The sequence below is a fragment of the Callithrix jacchus genome, chromosome 2 (genome assembly GCF_049354715.1).
Source record: "Callithrix jacchus isolate 240 chromosome 2, calJac240_pri, whole genome shotgun sequence".
In the NCBI taxonomy this organism is placed as follows: domain Eukaryota; kingdom Metazoa; phylum Chordata; class Mammalia; order Primates; family Cebidae; genus Callithrix; species Callithrix jacchus.
The window spans coordinates 143,759,388-143,784,881 of NC_133503.1; the positions used below are offsets into that span (position 1 = coordinate 143,759,388).

General features: G+C 39.5%; 2 protein-coding genes across 6 annotated transcripts in view; one reads left to right on the plus strand and one right to left on the minus strand.

The window, feature by feature from the left end:
- Positions 1–5,837, minus strand: part of NLN (neurolysin) — a 105,689-nt gene extending 99,852 nt beyond the window's left edge. For all 3 annotated transcript variants that reach the window (XM_035292275.3, XM_002744905.5, XM_035292274.3), the window contains exon 1: positions 5,613–5,837. Coding sequence is in view for 1 of the 3 variants with exons in the window: in XM_002744905.5 (XP_002744951.1) it covers positions 5,613–5,653 (41 nt within the window). In the remaining 2 variants the exon portion in view is untranslated. The remainder of the gene's footprint in view (positions 1–5,612) is intronic.
- Positions 5,508–25,494, plus strand: part of SGTB (small glutamine rich tetratricopeptide repeat co-chaperone beta) — a 52,845-nt gene continuing 32,858 nt past the window's right edge. For 2 of the 3 annotated variants that reach the window (XM_078365451.1, XM_078365452.1), the window contains exons 1-5: positions 5,884–6,088; positions 7,191–7,312; positions 13,215–13,318; positions 17,942–18,011; positions 20,818–20,917. In XM_078365451.1, the coding sequence (XP_078221577.1) occupies positions 7,213–7,312; positions 13,215–13,318; positions 17,942–18,011; positions 20,818–20,917 (374 nt within the window). In that variant the 5' untranslated portion in view covers positions 5,884–6,088; positions 7,191–7,212. Of the gene's footprint in view, positions 6,089–7,190; positions 7,313–13,214; positions 13,319–17,941; positions 18,012–20,398; positions 20,510–20,817; positions 20,918–25,494 lie in introns of those variants that run through there. The other variant, XM_078365453.1, reaches the window with a different exon arrangement.

Below are 25,494 nucleotides of genomic sequence, written 5' to 3' on the forward strand. Positions count from 1 at the left end.
TGGTATATGCATTATATTTTTGTGTATATTTCATAATAACTCTTAAGATAAATGAATAAGTATTAGGCTCAAGAAATGGGAGGAAAAGAAAAGAATGTTCCAAATAAGGGATCAGCTTGTATTAATTTAAGGCCAGGAGATAAGGACATAAACTCTCTGGCTGAAGCACTGAGTTCACTGAGTGAGAGGGGAAGCTGGGAGAGCTACACAGGGGTCAGACTGTATAGGGATTCCTAAACCATATGAGAGTTTTGATGCTTTAGTGAAAAGAAAAATTTTAAACTGAAGTATGACATGTCACACTGTAGTTCCTAAAGATCTCTATTTTCATAGGGAAAATATGGATCTAAAGGTATGCATTAATCAAATTGTATACATCCCCAAAAGGATTATATTGTAGCTATTTATATTATAAAGGATGTTCGTATTATATTAAAAATCATAAAGGCATAACAGTATCATATTTGTAAAAAGTAAGTCTGGGCCGGGCGCGGTGGCTCAAGCCTGTAATCCCAGCACTTTGGGAGGCCGAGGTGGGTGGATCACAAGGTCAAGAGATCAAGACCATCCTGGTCAACATGGTGAAACTATGTCTCTACTAAAAATACAAAAAATTAGCTGGGCATGGTGGCGCGTGCCTGTAATCCCAGCTACTCAGGAGGCTGAGGCAGGAGAATTGCCTGAACCCAGGAGGCGGAGGTTGCGGTGAGCCGAGATCGCGCCTTTGCACTCCAGCCTGAGTAACAAGAGCAAAACTCCGTCTCAAAAAAAAAAAAAAGTCTGGTCTTAGAAGAAATTTTGAAAGCTGTTAACAATTGGCTATTCTGGATGGATGGATTATGTAACGTTTAATATTTTCTTTTGCTTGTCATTATTTGCAAAATTTTCAATAATGAACGTGCATTGCTGTCATCATTTAAATAAAACCAAACTCTTTTTTAGGCCAGGTGCAGTGGCTCGGGCTTATAATACCAGCACTTTGGGAGGCTGAGGTGAGCAGATCACTTGAGATCAGGAGTTTAAGACCATCCAGGCCAACATGGTGAAACCCCACCTTCACTAAAAATACAAAAAAATTAGTCAGGTGTGGTGGTGGGCACCTGTAATCCCAGCCACTTGGGAGCCTGAGGCAGGATAATTGTTTGAACCCGGGAGACAGAGATGTTGCAGTAGGCTGAGATTGTGCCACTGCATCCCAGCCTGGGCGACAGAATGAGACTCTGTCTTAAAAAAACAAAAACCAAAAAACAAACCAAGCTGTCTTTTTTAATTGAAAGAAGAAACTAGGCTACTACAGCTATTGTTTCAGCTAAATATTGTTGAGTCAACCTTCTTGCTTGTTTATTTGACCATGTCACTCATCCTCATGTTCTATAGTATACATTAGACTTTGCTTTGCTCACATGCTGTGTAATCCGACTGAAGTAGGAAGAGGAATTCTCCTGGTTTGCCATGGCAAGATAGTTGTTGGTTTTTGTTTTTTTTTTTTAAGCCTGAGATATTATTTAAACTAGTTTTTTTCATCTTACAATATAAGAAACCTGGGCCAGGCATGATGGCACACACCTGTAATCCCAGCACTTTTAGAGGCTGAGATGGGAGGATCACCTGAGGCCAGGAATTCTAGACCAGCCTCGGCAACATAGCAAGATCCTATCTCTACAAACAATTTTTTTAAACTATCTGGGCATGGTGGTGAGCACCTACAGTCCCAGCTACTCAGGAGGTTAAGGTGGGGAGGATCATTTGAAATCAGAGTTTGAGACTGCAGTGAGCCATGATCATGCCCCACTGCACTTCAGCCTGGATGACAGAGTGAGACCCTGTCTCTAAAATAAATACATTAATTAATTCATACATACATATATAAGTAACTTGAAAGAGGTCTAAGGGTATTATTTTTTTTTAATATCACAAAGTGAATTGGACAGCAACTATAATCCAAACTCCAGATTCTCAGTCCACTTACTCCCAAGAAATTGGCTGAACACCCCCATCAATGATCCTGGCTGCCAAGCTGGCCTTGGGAAGCCAATATAGCAGCTCTGCCAACAAGAAAACCCAAAGGAAATTATGGCAAAAGCCTAGTTACTCCCATAACACTCAAATAAATTCCTAAGTGTCAGAGAAAACAGGAAAAACAGAGGGTCCTCCATGTTGTTTAATATGAACTCTTTTAGAGATACTGATTTTAAAACAGAGCAGATGCTGGGATTAAGTCATGGAAGCCCTGTGTTAAGGACTACATGATTAACTGCAAGATATACCCTTATGTAACAATATTGTTAATATATTTATGGTAGCTTCTAACAAGGTAATAATTTTTTGGCTATTAGTATATTTATTTTCTTCCATGCATAAACAAAGAATCTAATACCACAGATCAGCAGTTCTCAAAATGTAGTCCACAAACCTTAAAGGTAGAGGTATGGGGAGAGGTTACTGAGACCCTTTCGAAGAGTGTGTGAGGTTAAAAATCTTTCATAATAATACTAAGACATTATCCTTTTTACTTTGTGAAAATTTGCACTGATGATGAAAAGCAATGGTGGATAACATTGTTGGTACTTTAGCACAAATTGAGGCAATAGTACCAAACTGTACTAGTAGCTGTATTTTTCATTGCCATGTACTTAAGCTAAAAATAATGCCAATTTCATTTTAGAATATCCATAATGAAATGGTAAAAAGCATTCATTTTATTAAATATCTACCCTTGAGTTTTATGTGCCCAAGAACACACAAAGCATTTCTGCTGTGTACCTGAGTATAAGAGTTGTCCAGAGGATTTGGTTGCCCAAATCAAAAGCACTTGTGCAACTGATTGAACCTTGAGCTGAAATCGTTTTTTCATTGAACACCATTTTGCCAGAAAAAAACTAATGACAGACAAACCAGGGTTATTAAGACTTAAGTATGTGGCAGAAATTCTGTCAAAAATGTAACAAAGTGAGATTGTCACTTCGAGTAAAACAACTGACAGTTTGTGTTGCCAATGACATAATTCTAGCTTTCAAGTGAAAACTAGAATTTTGGAAAATCCTATCTGCCACTGTGAGCTTGATAGCTTCCCAATACTTGAAGGAAATACATTAAGGAAAGTGATTGTTTGATACTGTATAATGAAATACGTCAGCATGAGGAAGAACTGTGTAACAGTGGACCACTAAAATTTCCAAAGGACTTATGCTTAATGTTTAAAAAATCAGGTGTGGATAAAAATCCATTCAAAGTAAAGGTACAACCAATGGATATTAATCTAACAGTGTGAAAAAAGTACAGATACAGTGTCAGATTCTACTTTGTAACTAACCCTTAAGCTACCATTTGTCAAACTTTGATGTGATATCAAAGAAAATCCATGATTATCTTTAAAAAGCTATTAAAATTTTCTTCTTTCCAACTTCACATGATTGTGAGGTGGGATTTTCTTCATCTTCTTAAACCAAAATGAAACAGTGCAGCAGATTAAATGGAGAAGCAGACGTTAAGAATCCAGTTACCTTCTATTATGTCACACATTCGTTTTGCAAAAATGCAAAACCATGCCACTCCTAGGATGACTGTTATCAAAACCAAGAAATAATTGCTGATGACCATGTGGAGATACTGGAATCATTGTGTATTGTCAACGGGAATGTAAAACTGGCACAGCCACTGAAGAAAACAGTATGGTTTCAAAAACTAAATGTAATACTATCCTATGACTCAGCAATTTTCACTTCTAGGTATATACAGTATCCCAAAGAATTAAAAGCAGGGATTCAAACAGATATGTGCACATTAATAATCATAGTAGTAGTATTCACAATAGTTAAAAAGGTGGAAGCAACCCAAATGCCCACTGACAAATTAAACAAAATGTGGTATATACATAAATGAAATATTATTCAGTTTTAAAAAGGAAATCCTGACACATGCTAGAACACGAACGAGCCTTAAAAATGCTATACTAAATAAACCAGACGCAAAGGACAAATGTTGTATAATTCCACTTATATAAGGGACCTGAAATAGTCAAATTCATAGAGAAAAAATAATGGTTAACCAGGGCTTGAGAGAGGAGGTAATGGACAGTTATTGTGTAATAGGTACAGGGTTTCAGTTTGGGATGATGACAAAGTTCTGGAGATGGACAGTGGTGTTGGCTGTACCTCTGAATTGTACACTTGAAATTGTACACTTAAAAATTATTAAAATGGTAAATTTTGTTATAGCTTACCACAATTTGAAAAAGACAAAAAAAATCCCACAATGGTACTCTTCTCACTGATGGGGGGGTATGGTTTTGAAATAATTATTTTTCATTAAAAACATTATTTATACATGTAGCCCATTTATTACTGTTTCGTAAATTAGCAACTACTTTAAAATTTTTCCAGCTTTAATGTCTAATATGGTAAATATGGACAGATATACCATACAGACAGAAGCTCTTAGGTCCTCAGTAATTTTTGAGAGGTAAAAGGGGTCCTGAGACTTAAAGTTTGAGAATTGCTCTTATATGAAGATTTATTTCCTCTTCTCACACCTGCATTATGTGAAGATCTTCATTTCTTAGTATAGCTTCATTTGACAGCAATATCGCTTGCAGCCTGGAGACTAGCAAAAAACGACAGGCTGAAATATGGTCACAAATCATCACATTAACTCTTTGTAATTACAGTAATTACAACTGTCGCCTGCCTGCGCCCTAACTCTATGCACTGAGCAACACAAAGCTCCCACACAGATGAGTGGTAATGTGTAAGAAGGAACTGTAGAAAGCTCAAATGCTGACATGTTAGAAAGTAGTTTTGTTGATCACTAACAAGAAGCGCACGTTTCCTTTTTTCTGTTGAATCTTCATTTGGATTTACAGTTCGGGGCAGATTTGGAAACGGGGATAGCGGCCGCATTGTTTCCAAAATCCAGCGCAACCGTGCAAAGAATTTAATACCCTCACCATCTTGCTACTGGTCTCTTGCAGTGGGGTGTGGTTAGAGGGCTAGGAAGCAATCCAAAGCAGCAGCTCAGGCTGCCCAAAGCAGTGTCCGAGCAATCATTTTCTCCATTTTGGGCCAAGTCAATTTGCCCCGGCAAGAGGCAGAATGTTTGTTTTATGGGGACGAGGAAAATAAAAAGGAAGTTAGAGAGCATGGACGGAAATAAGCAACAAAACCAAAGAGGTTTCCTCTGGGGTGGATGTAAACGACTGGAATGCTAATGATGGGCCCGAGGGGCAAACGAAATTGTTCTGAGTCCACAGCTGCGGCACTTTTAATGACAGGTCTGCAGTTCAGCATGGAGGGCAAACGTGATATGATTTTCTTAGGCAGACTATCCGCGTTCATTTTGGGCCGCGTCCGTGACCAGCCTCACTGACTGCGGCTGAGGCAGTCCCAAACAAAGGGGAATGGACGCCCTCCCGAGGGAGCGGAGGCGGGAAAGGTGGCCCCAGGTGGCCGCGACAGGTGTCCCCCCCGGGGTCCCCATTGCCAGCCGCCGGGAGGGTGCGTCCCAGGAGCGTCCGAGCGGCGCGGCCGGGAAGGGATGGGTCGGGGCGCCCAGCACCACCCGGCGGAAGACCCCGCCCTGCCCATGGCCCAGGTTAACCCGCGCACTGGAGGTACCTGCGGAGGCTTCGCACAGCCGAGAGGCACAGGGCGATCATGGGAGGGCCGAGAGGCTGGCGGCGGCGGGCGCGTGGTCCTTCGGCGCAGGGCGGGGAGGCGGGCGGCAGCGCCGGGGCTCCCGGGAGTCACGAGTCGGCCTAGCTGCAGAGGCCACAGCGGCAGTGGCGGCCCCGCCAGCACCCTCCCACGTGCGGCAGCCCCACGCCAGCGCCCACCGGCCCCGCCCCGCGCCGCGCCCCTCCCCGGCTCACGCGTCCGGCCCCGCCCCAGAGGCGGTGCTGGCCAGACCCCGCCGCCGGAGCTAGAGCATAGCCGGGTGGGCTCTGGGGGCGGTGTGGGGGCCGGGGAAGTTTGCTCGCCGCTGCTAGTGCTGCGATACCGAGCCGGGCTCCAGCCCCGAGGACCAGGGGTCAGGCGGGTCGGTCTACGGAACCCCACGGGACCTCAGCCGTCGTCTCAAATCCTTCTGCTTGGTAAGGGGGCTTCTCTGGCAAGGGTGCGCCTCCCGCTGTCCCGGACCGAGGCCCGTACCGGGCCCCGCTGCACTCCGGGCAGGGCCGAAGCGAGACTGGGTACCCGAGGGAGGACGGGATGGAGGGAGCTCGATGCGCTCTGGGGAGAGGAAGGGAGAGAAGACTGGAGGAGGCTGGGCATCTCTTTCCCTCTTCGCACCCCTTTTACCCCCCATTCTATTTTCACCTTCTGCCCAGGGGCCTTAATTTAGTGCTTGTAACCCCGTGGCCTAGAGGCTGACATCGCCTTTAATATAAGCACACAAATAATAAACATTATAGCGTTGGGTACCACACCCTGGCTTTGAGTTAGGGAACCTGGGGAGCAGATGGATGATGCCATTTAGTGGAAATAAGCCATGAATGCCGGCTGGCCCTGCGCCACTGTTTGGATGCGATAGTATTCCATGTGAATGAACATGACCGGGAGCTTCCAGATTGTCCACGAGAGCACAGCTTCTGCAGGGAGCGCCAGTCGGCTTGTAGTATCCATTGACTTGGGCAGCGATTTCCTGACATGTCTGCTGATTAAATAGAAATGCCATTTCTATTAAGAACGACACTCACCGGTTGAACAACCTTTTGCGAATGTATTTCCTCGTCAAATAACTCTCAACCTACTAAAGTAGGTAGAGTGTACATTATTAATACATTTTTTAGATCCCAGGAAATAGAGGAAGATGCTTGTTGTAAATCAGCTTCTAGTCAACCGTATGAAATGCTTCTCAACTTAGTACTGAGGCCTTTAGGGGATTTCTCTATGGTGAGACATTCAGTGACACTCTAAGCTTATTCTGTACATGTTTTGAAGACATTTTTACTTATTGTAAGATTTAACATACTCATATACCACTGGGTATTAATGAAAATATGTAATAAATTACCTTCACAGTACTTCGTGTTCTGCTGACTCTTTAAAAAGAGAAAAGATGAGAGGTCATACAGTTTTGTGTTTTTTCACCTTTAATGCAGTTTATAACCCATATAATCTTTGTAATTTATGACTTCCCTGACCGATTCCTTAAAATTAACTTAGTTCAGTGTTTTCATTTTTCTTATCAAGGAAAAGTGTTTAAGCTTCTAAAATGTCATCTGTCAAGCACCTGGTTTATGCAGTTATTCGTTTCTTACGGGAACAAAGTCAGATGGATACTTACACCTCAGATGAACAAGAAAGTTTGGAAGGTAGGCATCTGCTCTTTATGTGCATTTATATTATAATTATAAATGAAGACTGAAATAGCTGTAAGCCCAACTTGATGATTCATTGTAACAAAATCAGAATACTTTCTTGATTTTTCGAGGCAGGCCTAACTATAAGGTTATCATATTTCTGTTTTCTGAAGCTTGTTTTATTTTCATTAATAACAAATTAAGAGGATTCATTTATTGAACAAATACCATATAGCAGAAGTATGCTGTTCATATTATGGCAATTTTTTCTTCACAGCAACTGTTATGTTAGTATTACCCCCATTTAACAAGTGAGAAAATGAAACCAGGGCCAGGCTTGGTGGCTCATGCCCGTAATCCCAGCACTTTGGGAGGCCAAAGTGGGTGAATCATTTAGGGTCAGGAGTTCAAGACCAGGCTGGGCAACATGGAAAACCCTGTCTCTACTAAAAATACTAAAAGTAGCCAGGCATGGCAGCACTTGCCTATAGTCCCAGCTATTCGGGAGGCTAAGACAGGAGAATGTCTTGAACCCGGGAGGCAGAGACTGCAGTGAGCTGAGATCACACCACTGTACTCCAGCCTGGGCCACAAGGGAGACCCTGTCTCAAAAAAAAAAAAAAAAAGAAAAGAAAAAATGAAGTCAAATAGCATAACATAACACAGCTGATATGTGACAACGCTGAGATTTAAATCCTGGTTCTTACTCTGAAGATCTTGTTGTCTCCATTTCCTAATAGGAAAGCATCCAGTTTAGAAATAATATATGAAAATACCTGAGTCATTGTAATAGCACCATGTAAAAGTCTAATAATTATACCACTAGTGAGATCTGACCAGCACCTAATTTGGAACTTGAAATGAGAGCATTTCACCTGTGTTTTACATTAACTTTAAGTATTGCATTCAGTGATCTGTAAAGTTGAACAGGACATGGATGATAGCATCATGTGTTTCCTTGACACCATCTTTGTTCTTCATGTTTATGTATTATTAAATTTAAATTCAGTACAACCATAACAAGGTAGAATTCTACAGATGGGCTTGTGGAGGTTCAGTGAATCTGGTGTCTCTGTGGCCTAAAGTCTATTATTTGTTTATTTATTTATTTTTGAGACTCTGTCTGGCTCTGTCACCCAGGCTGGAGTGTAGTGGCATGATCTCAGCTCACTGCAACCTCCACCTGCTGGGCTCAAGCGATCCTCCCACCTTAGCCTCCCAAGTAGCTGGGACTACAGGAGCACACCACCATGCCCGGCTAAGTTTTATATTTTTTATAGAGACAGGGTTTCACTATGTTGCCCAGGCTGGTCTCGAACTCTGGGCTCAAGCGATCTACTCGCCTTGGCCTCCCAAAGTACTGGGATTACAGGCGTGAGTCACCCCTCCCAGCCCTAAAGTGTTAATTACTGCAATGAAGTGCATTTGGAAGAACTTAATAAATAACAGTACAGTTTAAATTTTCCATCTTGAAGCTACTTCTCCTATAAAGAGGACACATCTATTAATTTCAGCAAGCACTTCCCTGTGAATATGCTTTTAGGAGGTAGAGATGAAAATTGGGCATTTGCTCTAAATCTGCTTGCAGTCTGGCTAGATGATGTCTTTCCAGGTGGCAGTGAGAGGAGCAGGTCACGCACAGTTGGAGAACATTACAATCAGTCCATTTAATATTAAGGTCTTTTTTGTTCTCCTTGATGGTTAGACTCTGTGAAGATAAAGTTGATTGGTTATCTAAGGGGAATGTTAGTTATGATAGCTCTGTAGCAAACCGATAAATGTAGTCATTTAAGAAAAGATGTTTCTTTTCTAATCAAAGGCAGCATAAAACTTTTAAGGGCCAGAAAGAAAACTGAGAGTTTTTTTTTTTTAAAAACCAAGATGTTATGCCCTATTTTTAGGATGGTATTCAGCCAAAAATATGTGCCTTCAGCTGTTTGTTATATATGGCAGTCAGAAAGGGTGCCAATTGTTTTTGACTGACCCCTATTTTTGACTCTGTGAGTCTAATTTAATTGAACATGAAATCATGTGGAGGTGTCTGCCCACCTTCTAGACATTTTTTAAAAACTTAGGAAAGAAGCCTCAGTTCTAATACCAGCTTTACCACTACTGTGAAGAATGTATTATCAGCTTTGTCTTGCCATCAGATATGTCACCCACTCCTATTAGCACTTTGGGAGGCAGAGGCAGGCCGGATCACAAGGTCAAGAGATTGAGACCATCCTGGCCAACATAGTGAAACCCTATCTATACTAAAAATACAAAAATTAGCTGGGCATGGTGGCAAACGCCCATAGTCTTAGCTACTTAGGAGGCTGAGGCAGGAGAATCACTTGAACCTAGGAGGCAGGCAGAGGTTGCAGTGAGCTGAGATCGTGCCACTGCACTTCAATCTGGGCAAGAGAGAGACTCTCTCTCTCAAAAAAAAAAATTGGCGTCTACTGACATTTGCTTCATTTCTTGACTAACTGTGGTTCCTGCTCACTGTCACTCTCTCTAGCACTACTTCTATTTAGATCTTGGCAATTGCAATATACTGATAGATGATTCTTTTAGTTCTCTGGCTCTCAGTTCTTGACCTCATCCAGTGATCTCAAACACTTGATCATATCCTAGATCAGTGTTCTCAACTCAGGGGTGATTATGCAATAGCTGGATACATTCTGATTGTCACCAACTGGGTGAGGGGGGTGGCTGCTATTATTGGCATCTAGTGAATCAGTAGAGGCCATGGATGCTGCTAATGCACAGGACAGCCCTGACAAGAAGAAATTACCTGATCTAACATGTCAGTGTGCAGAGATTGAGAAAGCCTTCCCGAGACCTAATCATTATCAGAATTGCATTCCTCCCCTCATCTATCCCAAACATTTCACTTACTGATCACTATTGCGTCTTTCCAGGCTCATTCCCTCTAGAATCTCTACTCCAGCAATTCCTTGACCCAACCAATACCTGCAATCTGTTCATCCCTCACCTTTTCCCCCATCTCTTCTTACTTCTCCTAAATTCCATGGTGGATCATTATAATCATTTCTTTGTATCTCCTTCCCTTTCTTGCAAAACCCAACTTCGTTTAAATCCAACTCTCCACTTGCTCTGTATCCACCTACTCACACCCACTCTTGTAGCCATATATAAATGGAGCAAAACACACAACTTGGCTGACTAGTCCCACTTTAAATTCATGACTGTGAACTTAAAGCAGACCTTTAATGTTGTCTGGCAATCACACTGTCTGTTCCAAGTTCATTCATACATTTATTTTCCTAGATGACCATTTTAACACTTTCTCATATCTTTTCAAACTCTCAAACCTCCTCCACTTTCCTCACTTTTAGTTGATTACCTTGCTTTCTATTTCACCAAGAAAATGGAAATAATAAGAAAATAGCTGGGTGTGGCAGCACCAACATACTCTGCCTGCCTGCCTGTTTGACTAGCTATCACCATAGATGAACTATTCATGTTCTTTTCTCAATGGAACCCCTCTACTGCTGTACTAGATCCCATCCTGTCTCACCTACTACAGGATATCACTCTAGTTATTTTGTTTTTTTCATTTTATATTATAACATTTTCATACTCTACTGGATCATTTCCATCATCATATGAACTTATTATTTCTCCCTCCTTCAAAAAAGCAAAAACAAACAGCAAATAGTTATTCTTGCCATACTACCCCCAACCCATTACTGCTTAATTGTTTGTCTCTCTTTGCAGCAAAACCATTTGAAAGAATTGTCCATACTTGGCTTTCTCTAACCCTCTCCTTCTATTCTTTCTTAAACCCGTTCCGATTAAGCCTTTGCTTCTATCTCTCAATCTATACCGCTTTCATCAAGGTCATTAGTGATTTCTGTGTTGTTTAATTTATGGTCAGTTCTCAGCTTTCATCTGAGTTATTCGTTGCAACTGATAATATTGATGGTCACTTCCTCACTGCCCCTTCCCCAATCCAGGTATGTTTTATTCACTTAGCTTCCAGGATACCTCATACTTTCTTGGCTTTCTTATCTGATTGTTTGCTGCTTCTCTGTCCTCTTTGCTGGTTCCTCTTCTTTTCTCTGACCTGGAATGCCCAGGGTCCACTGCTTGATCTCTTCTCTTCATTATCTTTACCTATTTCTTTGGTGATATCATTCAGCTTCTTAGCCTTGAATACCCCTTATTTATATGCTGTTTCCCAAATGTATGCCCCCAGCCCAGACCTTTCTTCTGAAGGTCTTTGTACATATCCAAGTACCTACTAGATATCTCCACTTGCATGTCTAATAGGCATCTCCAATTTAACATTGCCAAAATCGAACTTCTGATTCCCCCACCCAAAATCTGTTCTATTTGCAATTTCCCTATTTCTGTTTATGTCAGCTTCCTCTTTTCTGTTGTTCAGTCCAGCAACTTGGGTATCATTCTGGACTCTTCTCTTTCTCTAATACTCTATAACCAATTACTCAATAAATCCTGTTGGCTACACTTACAAAATATGTCTTGAGTCTGACATCTTTTACCAACTCCACTGATATCACCTCTGGATAGAACTGTTTCTTGACTGTTTTCGTGTGATAGCCTCTAACTGGTCTCTCTGCTTCTATTCTTGCCCCTCCATTGGCTGTTCCAAACAGGCACCGGTGATCTTTAAGAACAGAGTGTGTCAGATTCTATCATTTATCTACTCAAAACATGACTTAGTATCATGACTTCTCATGTTGCTTACTCAGTGTTTAAAGGATCTATATAATTTGACTTCTGTGACATATTGTTCACCTACTCTTCCCATTTCTTCTTTGGCTTCAATCATATTAGCTTTCTCTTTATAAATGCACCATATCCTCTTGCCTAAGGGCTTTTGCTCTGGCTAGTTCTTCTGCCTGGAATGGTCTTCACAGATAATGGTAGCACTCCCGTCTCCTTCAAGTCTTTGTTAAAACTCTTTTCTCAGTAAGGCCTACCCTGAACTCTCTGTTAAACCTGCAGCTATGGGCTGGGCATGGTGGCTCATCCCTGCATTCCCAGCACTTTGGGAGGCTGAGGTGGGTGGATCACCAGAGGCTGGGAGTTTGAGACCAGCCTGGCCAACATGGTGAAACTCTTTCTCTACCAAAAATACAAAAGTTATATGGGCGTGGTGGCACACATCTGTAATCCCAGCTACTCAGCAGGCTGAGGCAGGGGAATAGCTTGACCCAGAAGGCACCATAAATTCAGTATTTATGATTACAGAATATAAGGAAAACAATTATAGCTCACTCAGCCTCCCAAAGTGCTGGGATTATAGGCATGAGCCACTACACCTGGCAACAACTTGATTTTTTATTCCTCACTTAAGGAAAAATGTTATCTAGAATATAATTTCTCAATATATGTATTACACCCTATTCTTGTTGAAGGCTGCCAGAAAGAAAGAGCAAGTCATCAATAACCACTCCTTTGGGAGGCTGAAGCAGGGGATCACTTGAGCCCAGGAGTTTGAGACCAGCCTGGGCAACCTGGCAAGACCCTGTCTCTGCAAAACATTTTAAAAGTTAGCATGTAGCTCATGCCTGTAGTGTGTTACTAAGGGAGCTGAGGCGGGGGAATCCCTTGGGCCCAGGAAGTCAAGGCAACAGTGAGCTATAATTGTGTCACTGCACTCCAGCCTGGCCACAAAGTGAAATCTTGTCTCTAAAAAAAATTAGGAAGGAAGAAAGGAAGGAAGGGGAAGTGGAATGGGGAGGAAGGAAAGAAAATCAGTGCATTTTCCTTCAATAGCTGGTCTATAAACAGAAATTTCTTTGCAGCTGAACCAATGTTTTCCTTATGTTCTGTGATCATAAATACTGAATTTCCATACATTGCAGTTCTATCAGAAAAAAAACTTGTTTCTTTTTTAAAGTTGCTAATTGTTTTTTACTATTAAATTTATTTCAAGTTGCAATTCAGTGCTTGGAGACGGTTTTTAAGGTCAGCTCAGAAGATACACACCTAGCAGTTTCACAGCCTTTGACAGAAATGTTTACCAATTCCTTCTGTAAGGTATGTTGTCATTATTTTCTCATTATTAACTGATATAAATATGACTATAATTTTATGTTAATAGGTTGTTAATAGTTGAGGGGCCAAATATATGAGTAATTAACTTCTTCCTATGTGTAAGGTCTGTCTATATGGATATAATTGGGGATAACTCATTTAATGTGCTTTAGATTTTCATATTGATAACTATTTTCATCCTCACACCTTCTTTTATATTTAATGATATGTATTAGTCAACTTTTAAGTTCTTTATAGTATCTGAGTATTTTTTTCTTGAATGTCATTTCAATAAACTGAGTACTTTTTGATTTCCAGCCTCTGAATTGATATTTCCCTAAAACGTGGAACATAGGTTTAAAAAGTTTTAATGTCTAGAAAGCAGCCAGGCAGAAATAGATTCCTCTGGAATTGAATCATCATTTCTGAAGCAGATTACATCAAATGTGCCCATTGATGGGGCTCCGTAAAACAGGGAAAGGTTAAGGGTCAATGTACAAAGCTAAGACTGAAATCCAAGTTTTCTGATCACTGCTCCTGGGGACTGTTTATACATGGTCTAAAGGGTTTCTGTCCTTTTCGGGAAACAGACCATACGACTGTCTGAAAAATGCTAAGGTTAGTGAGTGCAGGGTTCCCACATGTGAGTGACCTCCCGCCTGTTTCTTTCTTTTTTTCTGAGGCAGGTCTCACTCTGTCACCCAGCTTGGAGGCTAGTGGTGTGATCATGGCTCATTAGCAGCCTCAACCTCCTGGGCTCAAAGCAGTTCTCAATTCTCCCACCTTAGACTTATGAGTATCTGGGACTCCAAGCACACACCAAAGCACCCAGTTTATATATATATATATATTTTTTTTTTTTTAGTAGTGACAGGGTCTTGCTTTGTGTGCTTTGTTCCCTAGGCTGGTCTTGAACTTTTGAGCTCAAACCATTGTCCTACCTTGGCCTCCCAAAGTGCTCAGATTATAGGCCTAAACCACCACATGTGGCCCCACATGTTTCTTCATGACATTTTGGTGCCTCATGGGCTCCTTTTGTTTTTCTAGCTCCATATTTGAGCTTTAGTATATAATGAAGAATTCTGTAATGAGGCTGAAACATACCTTGCACACTTCAGTCTGGAGTGGACATTGCTGACAATACCACACTTGGCTGGATCCTCCAGGCTCTGTTTCTAGAACTTCTTGGGAAGAGGTTGTTAGAATTGCAATGAAGATGGCAACCTGGCAGTAAACCATTCTTTTTTTTATGCTTTAGAAAAAAATAAAGCAGTTATACATTAACTCATCAAACAGATGAATACTTACTATATGACAAGATATAAGGAGTTAGTGAATTTATCTCTGTTCCTCATTGGGGAACTCCTTTTTTCTTCCCTTTGGTGAAGGTGGCCTGTGGTTCTTTGATTGTTTGGGCCTGCAACTCCCCCAGGGAACCCTGTTTGAGCGGCTAGATATGGTTATGGCTAAAGCAGACCTTCTTTGCTCTCAGGTGTACGAGGCCCCTGCTTGAGGCAGTTCTTAGATTTGCTCACTCTTTAGTTACTGTCACCATTGACTTAGTACTAAAGATATTAGAACTTTTTTTTTCTTCTCAGGAAGCTTTAATTGACTTTTATACTCTTTTGATTTTGAATGAAGCTTTTTCTTTTTTTTGGCTATATCTCCCCAATTGCATTTAATTATAAGAAATTTGTTGCTCACTATTGTTAAAATATAGTTTATTGAAACTGGCTGCATCGTATAGCTGCAGTTGTGATATATTTGGTATCATAATTCTTTAGTAGTCTTATTTTACAGCTATGGCTTTACTCTGTATTTGTTAACAGAGTATGGCAGAGAAAGTGTAAAATTCATCTGAAATAGCATCAAGATTATTGTAATTAAAGAAATTATTTGTCTCACCAAGTGTACTTAGTTGTGATATTGGGCATTTTATTTTTAGAATACTGCTGTTCTGTTTTTTTCCCCAATTAAATTTATATATAAAGTGGATTCATTCTGTTTATTTAAAGTAGGTAGCTCTTGCCCCCACATGGTGAACTCAAATTTATGCAGTGAATTTGGAAGACAGAAGAGATTATAATCTATTTTTCAATTGCTATTTTTCTGATCCCCTAAATCACTTTTTCCCATGTATAAACTGCCTAGGCTTATTGGAAGATTTAAACTACAAATCCTAAAGTCAAGTACTGTAGGACGGTAATGGGTCTTTGAATTATATTTAGATTCTGAATAACTACAGTCAGTTTTAAGTAGTGACCTCTACTTAGGAAGGTTTTCATTTTGTTTCTATATTTTTATCCCAATATTTATGTTTAGGAAAACTGATTAGTAGATAATGATTAAAAAAGTAAGGACAAGACCCATACACTATGTCAGTGATTTTGTACTTGTGAATATTTATGTCTAATTTTCAAAATATATTTCTGATGTTAGAGCTATCAATTTTGTGGAAACTCTAAGACAAAGATAATGATGGATATAGTTTAAATACAGTACATAGTGCTGAACGTGGTAGCTCATGCCTATAACCCCAGCACTTTGGGAGGCAAAAGCAAAAGGATTGCTTAAGCTGGGAATTCAAGACCAGCATGAACAACATGGGGAGAACTCTCTCTACAAAAAATAAAAAAAATTACACAGGTATAGTGGCATATATCTGTAGTCCTAGCCACTCTGGAGGTTGAGGTGAAAGGATCACTTGGGCTCTGGAGGTTGAGGTTGCAGTGAGCCATGATCACACCACTGTACTCCAGCCTGGGTGACAGAGTGACACCCTGTCTCAAAAATGAACAAACAGCAACAACAATATATATATATATATATATATATATATATATAATTTAAAAAAATTTTACATAGGCCAATGGCTACAAATTATAAAAAAAATGAGGCCACACACGGTGGCTCACACCTGTAACCCCAGCACTTTGGGAGACTGAGGTGGGTGGATCACGTGGTCCGGAGATTGAGACCATCCTGGCCAAAATGGTGAAACCCCATTCCTACTGAAAATACTAAAGTTCGCTGGGCATGGTGGCATGTGCCTGTAGTCCCAGTTGCTTGGGAGGCTGAGGCAGGAGAATTGCTTGAACTGCTGGGAGGCAGAGATTGCAGTGAACCGAGATTGTGCCACTGCACGCCAGCCTGGGGATGGAGTGAGACTCTGTCTCGAAAAATAAAAAAAGACTGATTTATGAACTCAGAGTCATAAATCAGTTTAAAAGCAATACAATTTTAAAAAGATTTTTCAAAAATGAAAAAATATGTTGTGTTCCCCATGCCATTCAAGATTTTTCTGAATCTTAACATTTGGTTTTCATAAGCCCCTTTAGTTTGAACTTAATTTATGGAAAAGAGGTTTTGGAATGATAGTAGGTGTAAAGGCAGGGATTTTATAGTGTTTTCTTATCTTGTAGTGAAATTAATATATGTTCATTGTTTTAAAAAATTTGAGGCCAGGCACGGTGGCTCATGCCTGCAATCCCAGCACTTTGGGAGACTGAGGCAGGCAGATCACGAGGTCAAGAGATTGAGACCATCCTGGCCAACATGGTGAAACCTCATCTCTGCTGAAAATACAAAAATCAGATGGGTGTGGTGGTGCGCACCTGTAGTCCTAGCTACTCAGGAGGCTGAGGAGGGGAATTGCTTGAACCTGAGAGGCGGAGGTTGCAGTGTGCCGAGATCCACTGCACTCCAGCCTAGCGAAAGAGTGAAACTCTGTCTCAAAACAAAACAAAACAAAAAAAACAAAACCCAAAAAACACAACTGGACACTATGGAAAGATAGAAGAGATGAAAATTTTACTTCTGATACACGCCTTTCCAGTCTGTTTTTTAATGTGTGTGTGAACATATTTAAATGATATTATAAATGATTTTTTGTAGACTATGATTTTGACTTAGTAGGGTTTATCTTAGATAGGATATTAGACTTTTTGTTCCAAAATTTTCACTAATATAAACAATCCCTTGATCATATTTATATTCCTATTCTTTACATAACTGATTCTATTTTTTTTTTATTTGTGAAGTAGGATTGCTGGATATGGGAAATGCACTTTTTTTTTTTTAAAGTTTGATTCACAGCTGTGTATTATTCTCTAGAAAAATTTCACATATTCTTTTTTTTGTTTGTTTTTGAGACAGGGTCTGTTGCCCAGGCTAGAGTACAATGGCATGATCTTAGCTCACTGCAACCTCTGCCTCCTGGGCTCAAGCCATCCTCTTACCTCAGCCTCCCAAGTAGCTGGGTCTGCAGGCACATGCCACCATACCTCGTTAATTTTTGTGTTTTCTGTAGAGGTGGGGTTTTACCATGTTGCCCAGGTTGGTCTTGAACTCCTGAGCTCAAGCTGTCCACCCACCTCAACCTCCCAAAGTGCTGGGATAATAGACATTAACTACCACGCCCAATCACACATACTCATATTTCTAATAAAAAATATATGAGAGGACCTCTCCCCTATTTTTTGTTAATACTATTACTTAGGAATTTGATTTCATGATGTGGAGTTACGGATGATTAAAAACGTGGGTAATTTATTTTTACTTTATGGTACTCTAGGATGATTCTTTATGTAGCTAAAGGGAAGTACATTGATTTTTATTTAATTTCAGAATGATGTTCTGCCCCTTTCAAACTCAGTGCCTGAAGATGTGGGAAAAGCTGACCAATTAAAAGATGAAGGTGAATATTTCATATAAAAATGACTTACTTAGTAAACCTTTCTGAAACTGTGGAGAAAAATATTGTGAATTGATTTAGTTCTGATTTACAGCACCAAGACTAGATTGCCATAAGTGCACATGGCATTTACAAAACAGAAATGAATGTGATGAGTACGAAGCCTGGAAGTACAGAATGGCTTGTGGGAAGTACAGTTATGGCTTGCTTCAAGAGAAGCAGATCTGTTGTGAGCAAAACTTGCAGAACAAATCGTAAGGGCTAATTGCTTCTGACTGTTTTTGCTACTTATACTCTAGGATCCCAATTCTTCTTTATACTTGAAAAGAGGAAAATAGTTTTCAGCATTATTTTAGTTTTCATATGTTTAGTGTTTTTGAGTTCTTTGAAATTTAAGGCAGGCACATGGTACTTGACTTGTCTATTAGCTAGCACACTTGATTACTACATTATTTTATACAGGTTGGCTATTGAAGCATTCTTGGTTTTAACAAATAAGTCACTGTTAAGGATTTGTGTTCAATTTTTTCATCATGTCACTTATGTTAAGCTATAGATGAGAGCCAGGTCAGGCCTGCAAGATTTGTACTACAAAGCTGCGCGCCCAGCCCTGAAGTTTTGTATGTTAAATATTTTGTGATTTAATAGCTTTGTCATTAACTTACAGTATACATGTGTATAATATTTGTGGCACATATATGTGTGTGTGCGTGTGCATGTATATATATACACATATATGTATATATATACACACATGATATCTACACCTTTGAGGTGACACAAGAAAAGATATATAATGCAGTTTTAATAATGTAATCATAACATGCCATCAACACAAAGAGCCCAACAGCATCATTGAAATCTCAATAACCCAGAAGATTAAAATGTTTGACATGGAAATTAACCTATCTGGGCTAAGATAACTTTTTGTTTATTCGTAAAAAATGATGTTATCCTCTCAGTTTCCTTAGAGACTTTATGTTGATTTCTTTTTTGGGAAAGCTCTAAGTTAATTTTTTTAACTCCAAAAAATATTTGTTGAGAAATAATTCATATGTAATTTACTTCTTTAAAGTGTATAATTCATTAATTTCTAGTATATTCACAGAGTTGTGGAGCCATTACCATAATCAATTATAGAACTTTTTTTTCCTTGAGACAGGGTCTCACTCTGTCAACCAGGGTCACCATGCAGTGACATGACCACAGATCACTGCAGCCTTAACCTTCTGGACTCAAGCTATCTTCCCACTTTTGCTTCTGGAGTAGCTGGGACTACAGGCATGCACCACCAGCCTGGCTAATTATTATTTTTATTTTTGTAGAGATGGGATTTCACCATGTTGCCCAGGCTGGTTTCTAATTCCTGGGCTCAAGCCATACACCCACCTTGGCCTCCCAAAGTGCTGGGATTACAAGGGTGAGCCATCATACGCGGCCTACAGAACATTTTTATAACCCCCTCCAAACGAAAACCATGTGTTCATTAGCAGTCACCCTTTATATAATTTTTGATTCCTAATTTACAGTAACTTGAATATTCTGTTTTTGTTCCTTGAAAATTTACCCCCACTCTTTCTGTTAAGCAGCTAATGATCTATTAAGAACAAGGCTAATGTGAGAGTTTCTGGTTTAAGAAAACTGGAAAGAATCACAGATACCTTTGAGATGTAAATCCTTCCTCCTAATCTCCATTGTTCCTAATATTTTCTTTTTCTTTCTTTCTTTTTTTTTATTTTTATTTTTTCATAAGACAGGGTTTAACTCTATCACCCAGGCTGGAGTGCAGTGGCACAATCACAGCTCACTGCAGCTTCAATCTGCTGAATTCACATGATACTCCTGCCTCAGCCTCCTGTTACCTGTACCTGGCATGCCCAGCTAATTTTTTAATTATTCTTTTTGTTGAGACGGGGGTCCCACTATATTGCCCAGGCTGGTCTTGAACTTCTGGCCTCAAGTAATCCTCCTGTCTTCAACTCCCAAAGTGTTGGGATTACAGGCATGAGCCACCACACCCAGACATAGTTTGAACATTGGTTCTTATAAGTACAGAGGATACTGTTTTTTTCATTTAATGGTATACAAAAAATAGCCATAGAAATCTCTTATTTTGCTGACCAATTATTAACTTAGCTAAATTACTGCCAGATGTATCTGCAGATGCCCTTCCTGAAAATTCAGTAGTTTGCAGGCTAGCCATGGTATCTGAAATTCTGTCTTTCTAGAAATTAATCTCTTCAAATCCCCTTTTAAAAAGAATATAACTCTGGAAGGCATAGCACATAAAAATATAATCTGCCAGTATCATGGTAGCATGATTAGTTTTATCAGCTTACCCTCAGCAGTGTTCTGAGAACTTGATTATCAGCAGATGTGTGTTTTAACAGGGAAAGAGTGGAAGACCAGGTCCAGATTGAGATGGTGATTAGGGAGGGTGTTGCATCTGGAACGGGCTGGGGCAGCTCTAAAAGGGAGGAGAGAGATGAAGATAAGGAAGGTGAGAAGAGATTCACTTTTGCCATGAGATAGTCATAATTGTTGCATTTACTCTTTTAAGTCTAGATTTTATAAGGTATATAAACATTAATTTTTTAAAATACTCTGCAATGTTAAAATAATTCAAACACACTGAAAGCTAAATAATATTAACTCTATAGTACAATATAAAACTTATCTCCAGTGTGACTGAAAAATCATGAGGCTCACTTTCATATAATTATAGTTTTCATGATTAAAATATATCTATTAGAGTATATGTTTCTAATGAATATTATACTTACTGTACATACTGATTACTTTATTTTAGGCAATAACCACATGAAAGAAGAAAATTATGCTGCTGCAGTGGATTGTTACACACAGGCAATAGAATTGGATTCCAATAATGCAGTTTACTATTGCAACAGGTAAACTAGCACTATTGCGGCAGGTTTACAATTCTTAAGATTAATAGCTCTGAAAGAAAATGCAAAATGTATTTATTTAGAAAATTTAGAAAGTTGAGAAAAATATAAAGAAGAAAAAATAAACTTATAAACTTACCACTTAGAGGCAACCACTGTTATTATTCTGTTAACATATTTTGTCTTACATAAATTTATTTATTTTTATTTTTATTTATTTTTTGGAGACATGGTCTCACTCTGTCACCCAGGCTGGAGTACAGTGGCATGATCTTGGCTCACTGCAACCTCTGCCTCCTGGGTTTAAGCGATTCACCCACCTCATCCTCTGCTGAGACACCAGGTGGACTACAGGCACACACCACACCATGCCTGGCTAATTTTTTTTTTTTTTTTTTTTTGTAGAGACGGGGTTTTACCGTTCATGTTGGCCAGGCTGGTTCTGAACTGCTGACCTCAAGTAATCTGCCTGCCTTGGCCTCCCAAAGTGCTGGAATACAGGCATGAGCCACCATGCTTGGCCAATTTATTCATTTTTAGATTCACCTTTGTTCACGGGGCATATCAAAGATATGCTCGTATTTTATTGCAATCTTTCATAAGCATTATTTAAGTGATTACAAATTAGTCTCTATTACTAGTGCTTATCCTTTTTTATATTTCAAGCACCTATCATTGTGGCTAGCAAAGAAGTACTCAGCAAGGGTTATTTTTGAATAAGCATATAGACATACTCTAGTTTACTCACCTATTGACCTACTGGTGGGCATTGAGGTTGCTTCCATTTTTTTTCAATATTATCATATAAAGCTGCAATGAATATCTGTTGTTGCTAAAATATTTTCATGCTTTAGATTTGCTGGACTTTGGATTTATCCCTGGAACTGCACTTAGGAGGTCTAGAAGTGCAAATTATTTTTAAAATTGTTGATGCAAATTACAAAATTGTCCCACCTTCTTTGAAAATATTTTGAAAATGATCTCCCTAGGAATGTATCTGTTCTGGCTATGCCCTTTATCAGCCTAAGTATGAAAATGATTAATTATTGCTAATTTAATCTTGTTTTCATATTATTGTTCTAATTTATATTTAAGTACTGGTAAAGTTGGATATTTTTCAAATGTTGGCTACTTTTGTTTGTTTTTTCCTAAATTTTCTATTTATGTCTCTATCCCCTGAATGTTTCTATCCCCTCAAAATTCATATACCAATGCGAATTTTAAGCCCAATCTCCTATGTGATGGTATTTGGAGGTGGGACGTTTGAAAGGTGATTAGGTCATGAGCGTGGGATTAGTACCTTTATGAAAGAGACTCTGGAGAGCTCCTCTGTCCCTCTTGCCATGTCTTAGCTTCTTTGACCACAGACTTCTTTCTTCTTTCTTGGCTCTGTCCTTTTTAACAGGGGTCTGACTCCTATAGGCTGCATTTCCGAGGCTCCTTTATTATCTGGCTTTTGTATTGGCTCAGCCATGGAGATACCGGCAGGAGGTTGGAGGGTAGAAAGAAGAGAGAAATCTGGGTATTTCTTCCTCCTCCTTTATTTTATTTTTTAATATCATGATGTATATTCAGCAGGGGCTGCGTCTCATCCTTGTCTTCCTACTCTCACCTGAGACACATACTGCGGTCCTAGCCTTTGCCAGGTGACCTTCGGTTTTGGACTTGGACTTTGTTCTTCAGTCTTAGGGATGATAATGGCTCCCTGTTGTCAATTTCTGGATTGCTGTAAAACCCTGTTTGACCTCTCAGCTCTTCTACTGCCTTATGTAATAAATTTTCTGAATTAAATTATTCTGTTTTAAATATTGAAGTTCTAGTAGAACTTTGTGCAGTGATTGAAATGTTCTATGTCGGTACTGTCCAACTCAGTTGCCCCTAGCCACAGTGGCTGTTGAGCACTTGCAATGTAGTTAGAGAGAAATTGAAGACCTAAATTTTTAATGTCTAAATCAATTTAAAATTAATTTAAATAGCCACATATGGCTTATGGCTGCTATATCAGACAACAGAGCCTTAAATGAAAGATATAGAGCAAAACATCTGTGGGTCCTATTTGCACAGCTAATTGCCTTTTAATGTTTTTCACATGTAAAAGTTTTAAATATTTCTGTAGTCCAATTTGTTACTTTTTCTTTGAATTTTATTCCAGTGCTTTTAGACTTAAAGCTCTCCCCATTTACAGACTTGACAAATAACTTCTATTTTCTTATTTTTCCTTTCATTTAAATTTTATCATCTGAAGTCTGTTTTGGTGAGTAGCATTACTATTTAACCCCATATGAAACTTGTTAGGATGTCCTTATCACCTTCTATTTTATGGTAGATTCTTAGGTTTGAAAGAGATCTTTGATTTGGTCTGATCTTTCATAGACTTATTATTATCAGATTTAGGGTAGTCACACCCTTCTGAGATATCCTCTTCCCCTACCTTTTCTTTTGTGGTCATATGTGTTAGAAAGGTCTTCCTTATATTGACACTGAATTTGTTTTCTTGTAGGTAGCTTCTGTCAGTTGGTTTTACTTAAGGGAGTTCCAGAATAATTATGATTCTTCTTTTTTTTGAGAGAGAGTCTCACTCTGTCACCCAGGCTGGAGTGCAGTGGCACAATCTCGGCTCACTGCAACCTCTGCCTTACAGGTTCAAGTAATTCTCTTGTCTCAGCTTCCCAGGTAGCTGGAACTACAGCCATGTGCCACCATGCCCGGCTAGTTTTTGTATTTTTAGGAGAGGTAGAGTTTCACCATGTTGGGCAGGCCAGTGTTGAACTCCTGACCTCAAGTGATCTACACGCCTCAGCCTCCCAAAGTGCTGGGATTACAGGTGTGAGCAGCCATACCCAGCCATGATTCTTCTTTTTCATGACAATACCTTACATTTTAAAATTTGCTACCATGTTTACTTTTTTCCACAAATGTTTGAACATTCTTCTGTTGCACTTCAGGTAGTACAGCTTTAAGTCCTGTACCTTCACTTGAAACTTGTTCCAGTTTACCATATAGTTCTCTGAAGTTAACACAGTATAACTGGCATTAGTCTAACTGGACCAACAGTCTTGTAAGACTCTCATTAACCTACTTTCTAGATAACGTAACTATATATCAGCATATTCTAACATTATTTATTAAGTTCATTTTTGCTTTTGGTATATTACAGCCTCTTTTTTCATAGATTCTCTCTGTTTTATAATTCAATCATATATTGATTTGACAGGTTTATACCAAATACCTGCTATGCACTAGTACTGCCACTGGAGGTACAATTGGTTGCTTATACGCAAATGCAGGTTGTTACCTTTTACCCCTATCAAATTCTATCTTGTTATAATCTCCTATTTATTTGTCTTTTAAAGGCTTTTTGATAAGTAATCTATAAAGTAATGAACTTGTTCTTACTCTTATTTTCATGTCATCCACAAACTTGAGAAGAGTACCATATTTACATTATATTAGTAACAAGTTGTCCAGGCACAGCAGCTCATGCCTATAGTCCGAGCACTTTGGAAGGCTGAGGCTATGGATCACTTGAGGTTAGGAGTTCCTGGCCAATGTGGTGAAACCCTGTCTCTATTAAAGAAACAAAAACAAAAACAAAACAAACAAGTCAATTAGTGGAAGTATAATAGAGAAGTGGTTAAGAGCTGGGGTTCTGAACCCAGACTCCTTTAAAAATATGTATGTATTTGAGTAGCTTTGGAGGTACACGTGGTTTTTGGTTACATGGATGAATTGTACAGTGGTGAAGTCTGAGATTTTCATGTGAGTAGTGTACATTGTATGCAACATGAAGTTTTTTTTCTCGCTCATCTCCTTCCCATCCTCCTCCTTCCGAGTCTCCAAAGGACATTATACCACTCTATATGCCTTTGTGTACCCATAGCTTAACTCCTGCTGATAAGTGAGAACACACATTATTTGTTCTTCCGTTCCTGAGTTACTTCACTTAGAATTATGGTCTCCAGCTGCATCCAAGTTGCTGCAAAGACATTGTCTTGTACTTTTGTGTGGCTGAGTAGTATTCCATAGTATATACATATATACCACATTTTCTTTTTCTTTTCTTTTCTTTTTTTTGAGAGACAGAGTTCCCTCTTGTTACCCAGGCTGGAGTGCAATGGCGCGATCTCAGCTCACCACAACCTCTACCTCCTGGGTTCAAGCAATTCTCCTGCCTCAGCCTGCCGAGTAGCTGGGACTACAGGCGTGCGCCACCATGCCCAGCTAATTTTTGTATTTTTAGTAGAGACTGGGTTTCACCATATTGATCAAGATGGTCTTGATCTCTTGACCTCGTGATCTACCCGCCTTGGCCTCCCAAAGTGCTGGGATTATAGGTGTGAGCCACCGCGCCTGTCCTATACCACATTTTCTTTATCCACTCTTTGGTCAGTGAGTCCTTAGTTGGTTCCACATCTTTGCAATTGTGAATTGTGCTGCAATAAACATATGCATGCAAGTATCTTTTGCATATAATGACTTATTTTCCTTTGGGTAGGTACCTAGTAATAGGATTGGTAGATGAGTAGATCGAATGGTAGATCTACTTTTAGTTCTTTAAGAAATCTCCATACTGTTTTCCG